Source organism: Poromitra crassiceps (assembly GCF_964638095.1).
Source record: "Poromitra crassiceps genome assembly, chromosome: 6".
NCBI classification, from domain to species: domain Eukaryota; kingdom Metazoa; phylum Chordata; class Actinopteri; order Beryciformes; family Melamphaidae; genus Poromitra; species Poromitra crassiceps.
In genome coordinates this window covers 17,112,269-17,130,186 of record NC_139627.1, presented here as the reverse complement: position 1 = coordinate 17,130,186, position 17,918 = coordinate 17,112,269, and the positions used below count along the sequence as shown (strand labels likewise).

The 17,918-nt window shown below is 43.2% G+C and overlaps 1 protein-coding gene across 1 annotated transcript in view; it reads left to right on the top strand.

Moving 5' to 3' along the window:
- Nucleotides 1-922: 922 nt before the first annotated feature.
- rasgrf2a (Ras protein-specific guanine nucleotide-releasing factor 2a) overlaps nt 923-17,918 on the top strand; it is a gene marked incomplete at both ends in the record, with an annotated part of 46,245 nt that continues 29,249 nt past the window's right edge. The window contains 6 exons of the mRNA XM_083638119.1: nt 923-1,189; nt 13,670-13,776; nt 15,897-16,044; nt 16,866-16,955; nt 17,070-17,323; nt 17,459-17,538. Coding sequence (XP_083494245.1) covers nt 923-1,189; nt 13,670-13,776; nt 15,897-16,044; nt 16,866-16,955; nt 17,070-17,323; nt 17,459-17,538 — 946 coding nt within the window. The remainder of the gene's footprint in view (nt 1,190-13,669; nt 13,777-15,896; nt 16,045-16,865; nt 16,956-17,069; nt 17,324-17,458; nt 17,539-17,918) is intronic.

The window sequence follows — 17,918 nt, the reverse complement described above, 5'->3', positions numbered from 1 at the left end:
TATAGTGCAAGTAAAAAGAAAACACTTGGTCAAGTAAGCAGGTACAAGTAGACAGGTAAACAAGTAAATGCATGTAAAGTAGCCTATGTAAATAAGGTAAACAGTGTAAAACACAATAGAATAGAAATAAGATAGAATAATAAAAATGTGCATTATTTGTCGATAGAAGGTGCAGTCAGCCCAAGTTGTGCAGCAGTAATGTGGAAATGTAGTTCAGACAGAGTGTCTATTTGCACTCAGGTAGCTACACAAATAGACACGCCATCGGGGTTGATTATGCATGTTGTTGGGAGAAAAATAATATAAATTATTAATATTTTAATGCACATTTTATCTTAATTGAAAATAGCACAAAAGAGTGGTTGGATGCAACTTTAATGAGTTAAACTCTTAGCCTATTATTACTATATAGGGCTGAGGTGAGGAGGTTCTCCTGTCTAGTCTTGTATTTGATTTAGCTCTGGAAGGGGAGAGAGGAAAAAAGCGCTCTCGCTCGGAATCGGCGCGCAGTGTGCCAGACAGCAGAGAGAGCGCCCTGTCTCTTTAAATTGGTGTCAAAGCCGATTAACGCTGATCTCGGCCGTGATTCTGTTTTCACCGTCTGTTCCCTGGTCTGGATCTATTTTTGTTTTACGTTGCTGCGCGGCTGCTGATAGGCGTTCTCTTTTTTATATATTGGCTACACTTTTACCGCTATTCGTGCGTCGATCAGCTGTCGATGCGAGCGCCTGGTAACCCTGTCAAAGTTTGGACCGAGACGTGGTGAACTAGGAGGATAGCCTAGTTGTGCGTAAACCTGGATCACCCTCCCCACAAACCGAGACCATTTTATACAGTGTGACAGATATGATGTGATGCCTCGGGTTAGCCTACTATTTGAAATAGCTAAAGCAGAACAATATTCAGGGTGCACTAACATAAAATGCAGAAGAGCGTACGCTACAATGAGGGACACGCTCTGTATCTGTCGGTGGTGGCGCGTAAAGAGGGCACGAAGCGGGGCGTCCTGGGCAAGAAGACGGCGGAGACCAGCCGCTGGACCGAGCGCTTCTTCGCCCTCTACCAGAACGTGCTCTTCTACTTCGACACCGAGCAGAGCGCGAGGCCCTCCGGGATATACCTGCTGGAGGGATGCACGTGCGAGCGCGCCCCCGCGCCCATCAGCAAGGAGCCCGTGGACAAGCAGCAGGTAGGCCTATAGGACCCACACGCATAGCCTACTCCTGGCACCACTCAGTTGATCCTACACTCCTTTTGAAATAGAGTTTAAACAGTTTCTTAGATTTACATGTGAGGTTTTCAGCACATTAGGCTACCACTGTGCCCATTACATTAGCCTACATTAGGCTACATCAGGGATTTCCAAAGTCTGAGACTGTGGGCCTCCCTGCAGTCAATTAAGTTTGGAAAAAGGAGCCCCCCCCCCAGTCAATTCCTGGGGATCATTATTATGTTATTATAGACACTCAACAATTGAGCCAAAGATAGCGTGATATTGCTGTTTGACATATAGCCTATCAGACTACACCAAATAATTTACATAAAAAGGTCTGTTTGAAGGCATCCCCCTACTGTACCTCCGTACCTTTTTAACCAAATCACACACATTTAGGCTATCCTATGTGATCTCCTTTTGATAAGGTAACAGCTAATGGCATTTTTTTTTCACTTCCATTCACTGGGCCTCCCCTGAAACTGCTTGGAGCCCCCCCTGGGGAGGTCCGCCTCCCACTTTGAAAACCTCTGGGTGACATAATTATATAGTGAGTAGCCCTAGGCTGCAAACGATCATGTAGATAGGTGGGTCTTTAGCCTGATGGGTGTTTGCCTTACAATGATCACTAAACAGGTCAGGTCACACACATTTTAGTCTGACATAAATCTTTGACTTAAATCCAGTAAGAGTTATATATCATTTTAGTAGTATCAAACTTGTGTAAGTTGTTGAGATTATGGTCCTTTACGGATAAAAGCACCTATAGCTATGCTTTTCTTACTGTAGGTTTACATTTGTGGTTTTAAGCCATGGTCCACTGTGTCCCAACATAGCCTACATTCATTGTAGGCTACATATTATAGTGGCATCAGAGAGGATACACGCACATCCAAAAGCCAAGTTGGGCAGGTGCTGAGCTCAAAGGTGAACAATAAGTGAAAAATGAATAAAAAGCTCGCACACTGCAAGGGCTCCTAGTTTGTGTTTTTTATTTCAAACACTCAAAAAAAATGTGACGTTTCGAGCAAAGCTCTGTCTGATGAAGAGCTTTGCTCGAAACGTCACTTTTTTTGCACGGCGATTTTGACGTCATCGCACGGAGCGTGTCGGGGGGCGAGGCCTGAGCGCGGCGCGGCGCTGTCCATGGAGATTTTTCTATCAGCGCGTCAGGTTTTGCTGCCTGTGCCTGTGAGATCTCCGTGGTAGGCTATCAGCGGATATCTGCTATGATTGAGTCCTCACCATCCTCATCGTCGTAAAGTCGCCTTCGAAGCATGACGTTCGATTATAACGAACTAGTTGTGTGGCTTAGCCTTCCCAAATGTTGAGGGTCGTTTTTTAGAATTTAATACATAGAATTGGGAACGTTACATTCAATTTCATTCAGACTGCCTGGCACTAATTGCCGCCATTTTCCCCTGGAGCTTCCACAGGAGGAAGGGGGGTGGGAGGAGCGAGCTGCGCACTGACTATGTTCTGTTTTGGCCCGCGCAGAGTGCGCGCGCCCTCCGCGGAGCCCCGCCTCCAGCGCGTGCACGAAGAGTATGCCAGACGCTTAACGAGTCAGCCCCGGGCCCCGATGCAAGATGGTCAAACCGGGCCCTGATAGGATGGTGCAGCACACCGCAGCGGTGCTGCGAGCCCGACACCCTGCACCCCACCTCGGCGTGCAGCGGAGTCGAGCCCCGGGCCGGCCGTCTGGAGCTCCTGTGGAGTCGAAAACCGGGTTTCTGAAACCGGGCCAGGCACTACTTCACAATTCCCCCCGGAACTGTGTAACACCAGAGAGGCTGACAAGCGCACTCACCCAGTGCGCTACAATATACAGCAAGGGCCCGGCCGACGCTCGGCCGCACACCAGCCGGGCGACCGGGCCCCAAGCACGCCGGGCCCCGATGCAGTCGCGTTCCCTGCATATATGGTAGTTACGCTGCTGGTACTAGTAGTAGTAGTAGTAGTAGTACATCATTGTAAATAGGCTAGTATCAAACTTGTGGAATTTAGCCTATTATGAGGATAGGGTCCTTTATGGATAAAATCACTTATAGCCATACTTTTCAGCCTATAAGGGATTGAGGTTGTTTGAGGTCAGGGGTCATTCACCCACCTTTAACATGACATTACATCTCTGGGTGTACACATGATGTGCGTCTAGACAGCTAGGCTACTTGCAGTCAGTCACATAGTTTTAACAGTAGGACTAGACTAGCCTGGGTAAACCCAGCACATAGAGGTCACATGGAGGCTGGGTTTACCCAGGCTAGGACTAGACAGCCAGGCTACTTGCAGTCAGTCACATAGTTTTAACAGAGTAGAACTAGACAGGTAGGCTACTTGCAGTCAGTCACATAGTTTTAACAGAGTAGAACTAGACAGGTAGGCTACTTGCATTCAGTCACACATAGTTTTAACAGAGTAGGACCCTATAGTGTGTATTATGCCATCTTGAAAAGTACACAGGTGTGTTGAAATAATGACACACAGAGTGTGCCACTGCCCGCTTGTAATGAGGTAGACCCGAGGAGGGTGACGCTGTTGATAATTGAACTGAAAACTTCACTAGTCCGTTATGAAAACATCTGTTCTGTGAAGACTAGGGATGTTCATCAATTATCGAAAATCGATAATTGATCGTTAAGGATTGGAATCGATCCTGTGGCATTTGGATCGATTTTTTAATTATTAAAAAAAAAAAAAAAAAAAAAAAAAAAAAAAATTTGGACTAGGTTTGGGTGGAATTCGTTCCTCCTCGCCCCACTCCATTGCACAGCCGACTAACGTGAGGTGGAGCTTCATATAGTCTCTAGTTTTCTGGCTGGGCACGGGCCTTTGTGCCAACAAAACTGTTTTAAACATGGGAAATTCACACCGGCATGTGCCAGGGACAGCAGTGTTGGAGAGGAGACACATTGAAATAAAGAGTTCATTGAGGAGAACACGTTGTCTTTCGTATTTTCTGCCATAGGCATTCATTTTGTAAAAAAAACAAAAAATGAAAATTTTCTAAGTATTAATATGATCGATAATCGATAATTGATTGTTAATTTTCACCGATTATCGATTTTGGAAAATTTTCAAAATGAACATCCCTAGTGAAGACTATAATGTTCAGTTTAAATGACCCATATTCCTGTGTTGTTGTTGTTGTTGTTGTTGTTGTTGTTGTTGTTGTTGTTGTTGTTGCAGGGTATGGAGATGTCTTCCATCTAGCTGGCATAATGTAGGTTACATCTAAACAAGTTATAAACTGCTGTTCCCCAAGGATAAGCACATCTCCCTCTCAACCACTACACATGTTGGGTGGACAGACAGATCATAGAGAAACACTTTATTTCAGTTTACACTAACTGGACTCTATCAAGGCAGTGAGATCTTCTCATCTTCTCAGCAGTATGCAGGTCAAGGCTTATCTTCTCATCTTCTCAGCAGTATGCAGGCCAAAGAGTTTGCATTTAGTTTCCGTCAAGGCAAAAGGCGGCTCCTTGAATTTCACACTTTTCTGGTCCAATGTATGTGGTGTGTCCAAACGGTTGACTGGTAGTGTATGTACAATGACATTTCAAAAATAATTTGTCATATCTATAACCCTTATAAACAATAAACAATGCTAGCGGTTGTTGTTCATTTCTGAACGCAGTCTGGTTGAACTCCCTCCTCCCTGCTTGCCTGTCTGTCTGATGTACATCTGTGTATTCACACACTCCGCTTGACAGCACTCGCTGTACACAGCCTCAACCAACACCTGGGTCCAATGATGCTCCTGCAGAGAAAACTGAACACCACAGTCATCATCATCATCTAGAAATTAGGACCAGGGGGACTACCAGGGACTGTCTTTAATTGGTTAAAGGGATAGTTCTGTTTGTTTGAAGTTGGGTCCTATGAGGTACTCTCATACAGTCAGTGCACTGGGTAAAGCACTCTGGATGCATCGTGCACCGAGATAGGAGAACTGCACTCCAGCTGCCAACAGGCACAGAGAGCTGTCTGCTGAGTGTGAAGGGGGCCATGAGCAAAAACGTAAAAAACAACAGAAAGAATACATAAAGTGCTTCCATACTGCTCACCTGGCATAATGCAAGTCTCCACAAGCCCTGAGATGCTTTTTTTTTTTTTTTTTTTTAATGAACCAATTTCTCAATCCTGGTTGCTACTCCATCCTCTGCCGATCTGGGGAGAGCCGAGACTGGCTCCATGCTTCCTCCGAGACATGGGCAGTCAGCCAGCCGCTTCTTTTCACCTAACAGAGGAAGCTTCACCGGTAGGACATAGCATCCCATTTTATCCCCCATTAGTGCTCACTTGATTTCTCAATCCTGGTTGCTACTCCATCCTCTGCCGATCTGGGGAGAGCCGAGACTGGCTCCATGCTTCCTCCGAGACATGGGCAGTCAGCCAGCCGCTTCTTTTCACCTAACAGAGGAAGCTTCACCGGTAGGACGTGGGAGGTTCACGCTATTCCAACCAGTTCCCCTCCCTCTGACCAGGTGCCCTTAACGACCAGAGGAGGAACCACATTAGCAACCAGGATATTGCATGTTTTTGTGAAGGGGGTTCCTATATGAAGGAAACCCCCGGGAGGCACGGGGAGAACATGCAAACTCGACACAGAAAGGCCCTTTTGACGACCCCACCCGGGCGGTGGGCACTCGAGGACATGCGGACGGGCACGCATTCCTTCAGCGTTCACATCGTCCCAGGTGGGAATCGAACCCACGACCTTCGAGCTGTGAGGCGATAGTGCTTACCCCTGCACCACCGTACCTCCATGAGATGCTAAGTTGACTTGAAAATATGTAATTTACACCCTGTTTATAGCTAAAATCGTCACTATAGCAAGGTTGTACCCTAGTTGTTGTAATTTCAGCTGCTAGCTCCAGTGACGATTTCAGCTAAAAACAGGGTGTACATGACATCTTTTCAAGTCAACTTGGCATCTCAGGGCTTGTGGAGACTTGGATTATGCCAGGTGAGCAGTATGGAAGCATTTAATGTACTTACGTCTCATCATAGACGCTGGTTTAGCTGGCTCAGCCTGGCTGGGGGCGTGGTCAGGGTGGGGTAAAACCCCCCGTTCTATCCATTCAGCAAAGTTAGAATTTAGCTGATAGCCCAGCCCAGGCAGACACGATCGGGGATTTCTGCACATCTGAGCAGACGTCTTGTGTTCTGCTCTAGAACCCCCAAACCTGTAGTTTAGAGCCACAGCACCGTCTTTTGGTGAGTCAGCCCATGAGATATGTGGCCGGTTTTACCCCACTCGCGCGCCAGCCATTTAACATTTTGTGGGCGTTCCCAGACATGCGGACTGTCTCTATGGGTGTGCCGGTGTTATGCGGAGTTTTGCACCCCCGCCGCCAAATGCATGTATTGTAATGATTTATACAGAAACGCAACTGTTTAAAAATGATATAAGTGTCTGGGTAGACGTGACCTCCAGGCCAGGGGGATCTGTGCTGGCTCATGGAGACCGACTTTGATGCATAAAATCTGCGTCGATGTGACTTCCATCCTTGGGGCCCTCTCCTGGCTCATGGAGGTTGACTTTGGGGCTTAAAATCCGGGTACAGGTCGTGGGAGGTCGCCCCTGGCTTATGGAGGGGGATGCAAATCGCCGTGGTTTGTACCTGCCGAGATTTGCACCTGCCGAGATTTGCAAAATTTTGCATCCCTGTTTTTAAGTTAAAACAGCCCCAAAATTGTGGTGACTTGTCTCTCTATCTGTCTCTAGTCTCTCTCTTATTGTTATCCTCTAGCTTAAAGCAGGTCTGTAGCCGGAGAAGCCGCATTAGCCATGCTAGGAGCCCTACAAGCCCTGATGGTTATGTAAGGCTGCCCCCCCCCCCCCCCACACACACACACACACACACACACACACACAGACAAGCTCTTAAGCCTCTCTCTAGTCGGCACACACTAACTAGTGTCTCTCACCCGCTTATCATTATGTCATTATTATAATAATCATAAAGCCATGTAACAATAAATAAATACATTAAGGTGCGGTCTACATCAATATGTATCTTACTTTTGGTTTGTTTCAAGAGGCACAGTACCAAAGCAAAACATTAGCTCTATCCATATCAGGTAGATCCATCACATTTAGATGATCATGTCTGGTCTTTTTTTTTTAAGGCCATTATATTACAATTAACATTTGATGTATTGATGGAAATAGGGAAACTGTACAGACAACTGTTAGCATACAGTACTTGTGATGCAAGTTTAATTGTCAAACAAACAGCATTATACTGCATACGGATGATACGGCAATATGAACTAGTAATTAAAATGCAACAAAACAAAAAACGAGAGTGCATTATGCTAAGCTAACGTTAGGATACAGATTTCCAATAGCTCACAAGATGGAAGTACCGGAAGTAGGGGTCCACAACGGGGTCCAACCCATGGGTCTAACCCTAACCCTAACCCTAACCCTGATTCATATTTTTAATCTAGTCTATCATGTCTGATAACATCAGTAGTTTAGCGTTAACATTAGCCTTGTTAGATAATCTAAACCTGTCGTCCATTTTGCCCACGTTAATCCCACCACATGCCCGACGTACAGCCAATCAAATGCTTGCCCGAGCTGAAATTGGACCCGAGCAGAAATTGCACCGACACAGGACGTAGCACGTGGGAGGATCACGTTATTCCCACCAGTTACCTTCCGCCCCGAACAGGTGCCCCGACCGACCAGAGGAGGTGCTGCAGCACCATTTTAGTTTCACTTAAAAAAAATCAGATAACTCGCCAAATGAACCACATGTCCGTCCCATGGTGTGGCTCTATTTGCTCATCGTTGATGTGATGATTGATGTTGAAACTGATTGATTGATTGATTGATGATTGATTGATGTTGAAACTGAATGCACTGTTGGTGACTTTGTTGAGTTTCTGATTAATGCCAAACGTGATTATAAAATGAATGTGGGATGCTGGAATTCACTGTGGCAGATATGTCATTGATGTTAATCATAGAGATGAGGAAATGAGGAAAAGTGTTTTGTTTTGTTTTGTTTGCTGCAACAACATAACCAGTTATCCAGTTATCCAGGAAGGAAAACAAACCTAAGTATATACTGTATGTTGTAGTATTTTGCGATGTTGTGGTGACTATAGAAGTCCTGAGGATGTTCTGATATGATGTTCTGCTAAAGTGTCCTCATTATGGTCCATTTCATTTCAATTAATGCGCCCTACACTCATTTGGTAAATGGGAGTAGAGATATATTCTGGCTTATTTTAGGATAATTCTGGTGTGGTGTGCTATTCATGCTGTATTTGCTTAATAACATTTCAGGCTAAAACAGCATTGGCAAATTTTGCTAAATAGGTTAAAGCTAAGTTTAAGCTGTGTTTGCTCAAAACATTTTAGGTCAAACTGGTAATAAATGTATTATAATTCTGAGCAATAATGACATTAAAATTGTACGCTAACACTGAGGCTAAGTTTAGGCTAATTCACACTTTTATTTAGGCTGCAAATATTGTTGAAATGACTGAAGCAGTCTTCATGTAGTGGCGCTGAGCTGCTGAGCTGCTGAAGGAGCCATTCTCTGTGCTACTGTAAAGGTGATGTCATGTTTGGTACTGCTGGAGTTGTTTGGCCTTCGTGGATTCGGCTATCTCCCTGTTCTGGGCGTTAGGCCAATGGATGCAGGGGATGGACGGAGCCACTACGCTGAGCAGCTCTGCAGAAGGGTTTTAGGTAACTTCCAATGTGTGCACTCTGCCGGGCTCCAAAGTGTTAAGGTGATGAATAATCGGCTCCTCGCCCACAGTCAAGGCCATCTTGGTCAGTTGGAGACGGGCGGAGAGTACACAGGAAGATAAGGGTGAAGAATAACGGCACTTTTACGGGACATTACCATTTATCTGTTTAAAATGGCCGCCAGGCTGTGCGAAGCTGTTTGCTTGGTGCTTTAGTTTCTGCTATCTGTGCTGCCTGGCTGCTGGCGGCCGCTCTTTGGGTGAGTCTGGATCGGGCTCGTTCGTTTCTGGGTTTTCGGTTGTGAGCTCAGCTGGAATGAAGCTGCGTGCGATTCTGGGCTTTCTGCTGGTGTTTCAAAGTGTGTTGCACCCAGAATCTATTTTTGGAATGCCCCACCGCCAGCTCCCAGCGCGAAAGCGAAAGCGTTTTCGCCAAATCCATTTTCATGAGAATGGCTTCCTCACGCTGCTGTTTTTGCTTGGCTTCCTCTAGTCTGGAGAACACTGTCGCCACTTAGTGGGTCGGTAAAATAGGTTATACACATTCAATAGCTCCCATATTTTTTATAGGAGATGTAAAAGGGTTTGATCCACGTCCCACCGCCATTTTTTTTTTTTTTTTGACGAGTAGCTAGTAGCTGTTAAATGTGCATGAGCAATTAGCATTAGCTTAACACGTTCACTGCCATTGACGAGTTATCTCAGCTTACAGAATCCGACGGTTCACTGCCAAGGACGAGTTATCTCGGCTTAAAAAAAAAAAAAGAAATTTGACGGTGGGACGTGGATCAACGCTCCCCACGTCTCCTATAAAAATATTGGAGTCAGCGAACGTGTACAACCCATTCCACGGACCCACTAAGTGGCGACAGTGCTCTCCACACTACGAAAAGCAGAGCCAAAACTGTAGGGTAACGCGCGAGGAAACCAAATCTCTACTGTAAAATGGATTGGCGAAAACGCTTTCACTTCCGCGCATTATCGCGCTGGGAGCTGGCGGTGGGGGATTCCAAAAATAGACTGGGTGGAAAACACTTTGAAACACGCAGCATAAAGCCTAGAATCGCACAAAGCTTCATCAAAGCTCTCAAACCCAAGAAACAAGTGAGCCCTATCCACACTCGCTGCCAGGGAGGGAGGCTGCTCAAACTCGCAGCAGCAGCAGCAGCAGCAGAACACTCGCTTGTCACAAACGCTGCGGAGGAGAACGCCCACGGAGGGAGGAGTTGGAAGCAGAGGGGGGTTTCCTGCTGTTATGGAGGAAATTACTGTTCAAAACTATTGTTTAGATGTCTGACGTCTTACTGATGCCAAAAATGAATGGTTAAAGTGACTGTTCTATCGAATTTCACAAAAAGCCGTTTATCTCTGAATAAATTTCCAGACGCTGAAACCATGCTGTATTCAACTGCTAATGCTTACATAACTACTAACTCTACAAACTAACTCTTTTAGACAGAGAAAGCACACATTCTATTAGTTCTTTTGAGATATTGTGTGTTCACAAAATCTTAGCAGAAAAGAATCCTCGGGTCTTGAAAGATGAGCCAGAATCCTCAAAAAAACCCTCTGGCAGAACCTACCTACAGTAAAAAAAAAAAGGCTGGCAGTGAATGTGTTAAATTAGCATTAGAATAATTAGCATTAGCATTAGCATTAGCATTAGCATTAGCATTGCTGTGCTGAGCAGCCCTGCACGGGGTTTTAGGGAGATTCCACTGTGTACGCTCTCTCGGTCGCTGGGGGGTTCTCACGTACCGGCTGAGAGCTTTCTCGTCACGTGTTACAAATACGTGATAGAGTGATAGGTATATTATATTGACACTGTATATCTATTCTCGGTGCCCAAAAGGTCGTTCTCGGGGTACTCCTTTCTACAATGTATGTAGGGGGTACGGTGGCGCAGTCGGTATCGCTGTCGCCTCACAGCTAGAAGGTCCTGAGTTCGATTCTCGCCTGGGACGCTGTGGGCACTGGAGTTGTGACCCCCCCATATCTTCAGTGCCTACAGCCCAGGTGGGCTATCTCGTCGAAAGGGCCTTTCTGTGTGGAGTTTGCATGTTCTCCCCGTACCCCCCAGGGGGTCCTCCGTACATAACCCCCCACTAAAAACATGCAGAAGATCATCATCCGACCAGTGACGACAACAGCTCAAATAATGTATAAATCAAGAAATAATCAAGTACCAGCTAACATCCAAAAAAATTTTTTTGAGAGAGATGGGGGATATAATTTGAGGGGGAAGACCAATTTAAAAACACGAACAACAATGAAATCCTTTTGTATTTCAATCCGTGGGGTGAAGCTCTGGAACAGTATGGATGCTGAGCTCAAACAATGTTTAAGCGTGAACCATTTCAAAAACAAATATAAGGAACATTTATTTAAAAGGTACAAGTTATGTATATGAAGCGATTAATAGCATGGTATGATTATTTATATTGTATATATATTATAATATGCACTATTAGTTAATTGTATTGTACATAATATTACTCTGTAAATACGCAAATTGGTATACATATTATTAATGGTATATTATATTTAACATATTATTAATAATTTATAATTTATACACTAGAACTATAAATTATTATTATTTATTTATTATTATTATTATTATGCAAGGTATGAATGTATTTGTATATATATATATATATATATATATATATATATATGTGTGTGTGTATATATATATATATATATATATATATATATGTGTGTGTATGAACATATATGGTTTATTGAGAATGTAAATAGTATAAAAGTGGAAGTCAATTGATTAAGAATGTGAACTGTGGACTGGGGGTAGGACTAAATAAGTACAGTGTACTTCATCCTACTCCTTTTCGGACCTCGTTGCTGTCACGTATTCTGATTATTATTGTTTATTTTTTTATTTAATTTTTCGTTTTCTTTTCTTTTTTTTTCACTTATAAATATATATATTTTGTAACATTGATACTACTTGTGTATATTACTATTTCTTTTTTTTTGAAAGTCCGAAATAAAGCTTTCATTCATTCATTCATTCATTCATTCATTCATTCATTCATCTGAAGTTGGTCCAATGACAGTGTTTCCCATACATAAAGGAATTTGTGGGGGCCGTCACAAAAGGATTTTGCAAGATATGCAAGACGCAACATGCAAGATACCCGCGGAATAAGTGTCCAATAAATGTTCATGTCATTCTGGCCAATACTTCTGTTATAGCATTTCAGTCTGGAATATGGATTATCTTTCAATAATCTATGATTTAGCTGCTAAATGATCAAATACCACCATCTGCTCGCTACCCAGGCACTTATGTATGTACTTAACCTAACTAACTTAACCTAACTAACTATCCGGTGTGCACAACATTGTCAGCCTAACCTCCAGCTGACACCCCAAAAACCTACAATCCGCTACAGAAAAATGTATATTGTTTGTTTATTAACTGGCCCCTCGCCTTCTATCATTTCACGAAAGTGGCAAAGCAAGTTGAGTATCCCTGACCTATAGGGAGAAATTTAGTTTGTCATTGTAAACCCACAGCACAGTAATGATGACATGTTCTTCATAGATCTAGCCTTTTAATTTTGCTCTTAAGCTTTCTCAAAGTACACCAAATTCATGCATTTTACTTTAAAATGTTTTTAAAAAATCTCGTGGGGGGGCATGCCCCCGCACCCCCCTAGGGGGTCTGCGCTCCCCCACCACAAATACTCTAAATCCTGTGGGAAACACTGAATGATGGTCCAATGATGGTCCCCGGGCGCTGGAAAGAAAAAGCGACCACTGCTCCTGGCCTGCCCCCTGGAGGAAAGGACAAGCCTGGATGGGTCAAATGCAGAGGACATATTTCACCGGCCACCGTCAGCATGAGTGTGTGTTGTGGCCGCATGCATGTGTTGTAGTGTTCGTGTGACAATAAAAGACAGGCTTCCGTCTGAAATCGTGTTTTAATCGTGTTTTTTAATCTATTTAAATTAGTCATTGTTTTGAAACGAACAACACGGGATGGACAAGTCCGTCTTTATTGTCACAAATGACCACCACAATGTCATGCAGGTGCCGGCACACACACACATGTAAGTGACGCCATGACATTTCTCCCATCCTGGCTTCTCCTCCTCGGGAGAGGCCAGGAGAGGTGGGCATCTTTCCTCACAGCCTCCTCGGGAGAGGCCAGGAGAGGTGGGCATCTTTCCTCACAGCGCCCGGGGACCAACTTCCTCTCAGCCGCCATTGGTCAGATGTCGATATTCTGCATGTTTTTCATGGGGGGTTCTTAGATGGAGGAAAACCCAGGGGAGCACGGGGAGAACATGCAAGTTCCACACAGAAAGGCCCTTTTCACGAGATAGCCCACCTGGGCAGTAGGCAATGAAGACATGGGGGGATATCTCAGCAGCGGGAATCGAAACCCAGGACCTTCTTGCTGTGAGGCAACATACCACTGCGCCACTAAGTCTCAAATGCTTGCAAGGGGTGTGTTTCTGCTTGGTATTTTAGTGCTGGACTGCTGAAATGTGAGGATGCAAGATGGGGATCTGAGCCAAATTTAAATGATCATGCACAATATCACAAATATAGAAAAATTATATCAATATTGATTAATGTGTATCTGATGTGTGACTTTTATTGTTCTAGGTACAGCTGGACCTGGGCAGGCTGTGGTGGTAAAGAAAGAGGACCCCTGCTGACTGAAATGTACCCCTGATGATGTTGTGTCTGTTTTCCCTAATGCAGCACTACTTCCTGGTCATCTTCGGCCATGACGGACAGAAGCCTCTGGAGCTGCGGACAGAGGAGGAGGCAGACTGCAACGAGTGGGTGCAGTGCATCCAGCAGGCCAGGTGAGACACTTTTTCACCCTCAAAATCTTTTTATTACTATTCTGCAAACATGTACAATTGTAGGCCCGAATACGAGGGCCTACAATCAGGTTGTTTGTAAGCAAACAGCTTCAGCAGCTTCTGGTGGCAACTGCCTTTAGTTTTAAAAAGCAGCTCAATGTGAAACCATGCCCTCTTTGAACTCTAACTGCTCCTTCATACTTTAAGCTAGACGCTCCATTTAAACTTTAAACAAGTCATCTCCTTTAGGACTCTATCCAATTAAATCAGCTTTAATTTATCTTTTGTACTGTTTGAGAAATCGCAGTTTATGTTCTATGCTTTTTTCAGCCTTTATAATGGGACCAGCCTTGAGTGTGTCTCACTCCAGCAGGCTGTACTTTTTACTAAATCCAAACAAAACTGTGACAGTTCACACAACTTTAACACTACATACATGATATGTGCATATGTCATTTATTTTTTGATTGTTTATGTGCAAAATTATTTTGGATAGAGATAGAAGAGTGTTTCTTCAAGGAGCTGACTGGTCCAACTGTTCACTTAGAAAAAAGAGACATTATATTTTTTTATGAAAAGAGTGATATTGATTGTAAAAGATTATTTATTTTGAACCTTTTTATTTTATATGGGAAATACTATTTACATAAGTGCAAGTGGGCTACCAAGAAACCGCACATACAACAGTTCAAAGTTGAATTTGGACATTAAATTAAAACTTTATGTGATCTCAAGAACAGCAAAGCCTTAAAAACTGTGAATATTTGTAAAGATTTAAATATTTTTTGTTAATGCCTGAGTTTATTCTAACATGATACCCCTGTTTTTTTGTTTTTTTTTTTTTTCTATCGAAGTGGCATACTCTGTATTGATGTTTAATGTATGCTTGTTGACTGTATGCTTTGGAATCAATCAAACTCGTAGGCCTCATCGTGCGTTCCTTTATCGCAAAAGAACTGGGATGTGGAGGCTAAATTACATCACATCTGTTTTGTTAGCATTCCATTTGCAGAAAAGTTGAGCTGGGAAGTTCACTGTTTGTTCACTGGTCAGATCCACTCGCTAGCCAGGCTAGCCATTGTTAGCAATAACAGTTGATAACAAGGCATTTCATGTCATTTTGCGCATACAAACACTGCTGATCATGTCCACACAGATGGAAGTAGGCCGTGCTGTGTGTACAGCTGATTTAATCAGACACAAACAAGACAGAAGTGCTAAATAGCATTTATACGATTATAACTACTGTTGTTGCGCGGATCAGCCATCTTGGATTTTTTACGTCGGGGCATATATATATATAGCCTATATATACGTTTTATTTTCCCCTCCATGTGGGTACAGTAGGTGGGGCGGCGCCCTGGCGCCCTCTAGTGGCCGACCGCCACTGATATTGACTGCTGTTTTTAATCATCTTTTTTTTATTTGCGTATGTATCTCTTTTCCCGCTTATTTTCCAGCATGCAAGTACTTAACCTATGTCTATAATACTTTTCCTGAATTTTGTTGCTTTCGCTGTTGGTTAGCTTGCTGTGGACTGTCATTTCAATAGATAAACTGTTCCCTACCTTGTCTTGCAGTGCACTGTGGTTTGCTCTAAGACAGAGACTCGCTGGTGATGCACATAGCCATTGTGCATTATTCCATATTTATTTGACATCTGAGAGTTTACACATGTATGTTTTTGTTTATTTGTTTGTATGTATGTATGTATGTATGTATGTATGTATGTATGTATGTATGTATGTATGTATGTATGTATTGTATGTATGTATGTATGTATGTATGTATGTATGTATGTATGTATGTATGTATGTATATGTATATGTATGTAGGCTATGCGTGCACAATATGCACACAAGGATGTGTTCTGCTCGCAGCAGTTCACATTTAGGTCACACCCATGGTGCTCTGTTGCTGCTACGCCGGTTACATCACAGACTCGACCTCTCTCTCTCTCTCTCTGCACATCATAAGACATTTGTTTATTCTTGTATAATATTTTATATTATATTTTGCTGTTGGTGATGAACCCAGCCCAGTTAATAATTAGTGTGAATTATCATATCAAGCTGGTTAACTATCTGCGTCTCCTGTCTGTCTTTGATCGCTGCCCATAGTTACTCTGACGTGATCATAGAGCGTGAGGTCCTGATGCAGAAGTACATCCACCTGGTCCAGATCATGGAGACTGAGAAGATAGCAGCCAATCAGCTTCGCACGCAGCTGGAGGACCAGGACACGGAGATAGAGAGGCTTAAAGCTGAGGTATGCATGAAGGCCTCCACATGGACTCTCAAATGCACCCTCCCTGGGATGGTAACGGACATACAATCAATCAATCAATCAACTTTTATTATCAGACACAAGGTCCATAGAAAAACACATACATGAACAACACTTTAGAAAAAAAACCCACATAAGATCTATAATAGAATGCACCTATACCAATAGGACCACATACATACAGTACACATCAACGCATGTGTCTGTATCGGCTGGGACAAGAAAACGCAGCCTATCTTCTAGGGATGCACCATATATCGACAAACATCAGCCGATGTTGGTCATTTTTGGCTGTCGGCATCGATGGGTTCATTGAGCAAAAGATCAGTTCAGTATCGACCGAAATCTTCCACATTGAGATGAAACAATGCGATACATCTATGATTTATGGGCTTTTCCGAAATCTTTTGGAAATAAAGACATTACTTTTTAAAATTCTGCGTTTACATGTGTTTTTCAGTATGTACAAAATGTTAATTTTTGTAGAAAATAGTTTTTTATACAGATCATATCGACATCGGTAAATATTAGTTGTCAACCATAACAGCAATGTTAATATCGATTATTGGTATGGGCCAAAATCTTCATATCTGCGCATCCCTAGTATGTTCCACCATACAGTCAATGGTTCCACCTAAATGTAAACACTGTAACGCTTCAATCAAATGAAGACCATTACTCCTTTGTCATTCTACAAACATATTTGTTGTTTTGAACCTTCACTACTGTTTTCATCAATATTTCATCATCTGTGTCCATATGGTCCATATACTGTATTTACATGGAGACTGTTGTTGTGCCAGATTCTAGTGCTGAACAAATCCAAGGAAAGGATCCTGCCTTACCAGAACAACCAAGACGAGGAAGACCCAGATATTAAAAAGATCAAAAAGGTACATTGGTTCAGTGGATCACTGAATTGCATTTTATGGTTAACTGTAAATTATGTCACTAGATGGATGGATGGATGGATGTTTGCAGAAATCTTTTGTGTTGTGGCTGTGCAGGTGCAGAGTTTAATGCGCGGCTGGCTTTGCCGGAGGAAGTGGAAGATCGTGGTTCAGGACTACATCTGCTCTCCGCACGCCGAGAGCATGAGGAAGAGGAACCAGATCGTCTTCAACATGGTGGAAGCGGAGACGGAGTACGTCCACCAGCTCTCCATCCTCGTTAACTGCTTCCTCAGGCCACTCCGCATGGCTGCCAGCTCCAAGAAACCCCCCATCAGCCACGACGATGTTAGCAGCATATTCCTCAACAGGTAAAATGTGATTTCTTTTTTTTTGTACCACGTTAACAGGACATTTCTTCTTATATTTCAACTTGTAGTTGATACTTGCAGTGTCAGGGCCATGGCTGATGCACAGTGATGTGAGATGAGTTCTCCTTCCCCCAGTGAAACCATAATGTTTCTCCATGAGATCTTCCACCAAGGCCTCAATGCTCGGATAGCCAACTGGCCTACTCTAGTTTTGGGTGAGTATTGTATCACTTATATGTGTTGGGCAAGTTACTCTGGAAAAGTAATTAGTTACTGATTACTGATTACTCCTTAAAAAAGTAATAAAAGTTACTTTAATGATTACTTTTTCAAAAAGTAACTAGGTACGTTACTAGTTACGTTACTAGTTACTAGTTACTTTTCTTTCTTTTTTTTACCCCAAATACCTTACACTTAAGTTGTTACATGTCTAGCATGTCACTGTATTAATTATTTTTGCTTTGGTATTATATAGGCTATGTTAAAAGAAATGCCAAAGGCATTTTACTTTTAAATTCGGTTAGAAATAACAGGAAGTGGTGTGTTAAGACTGGCTAGCTTCACACGAAATGAGAGTCAGACAGTCAGACAGATA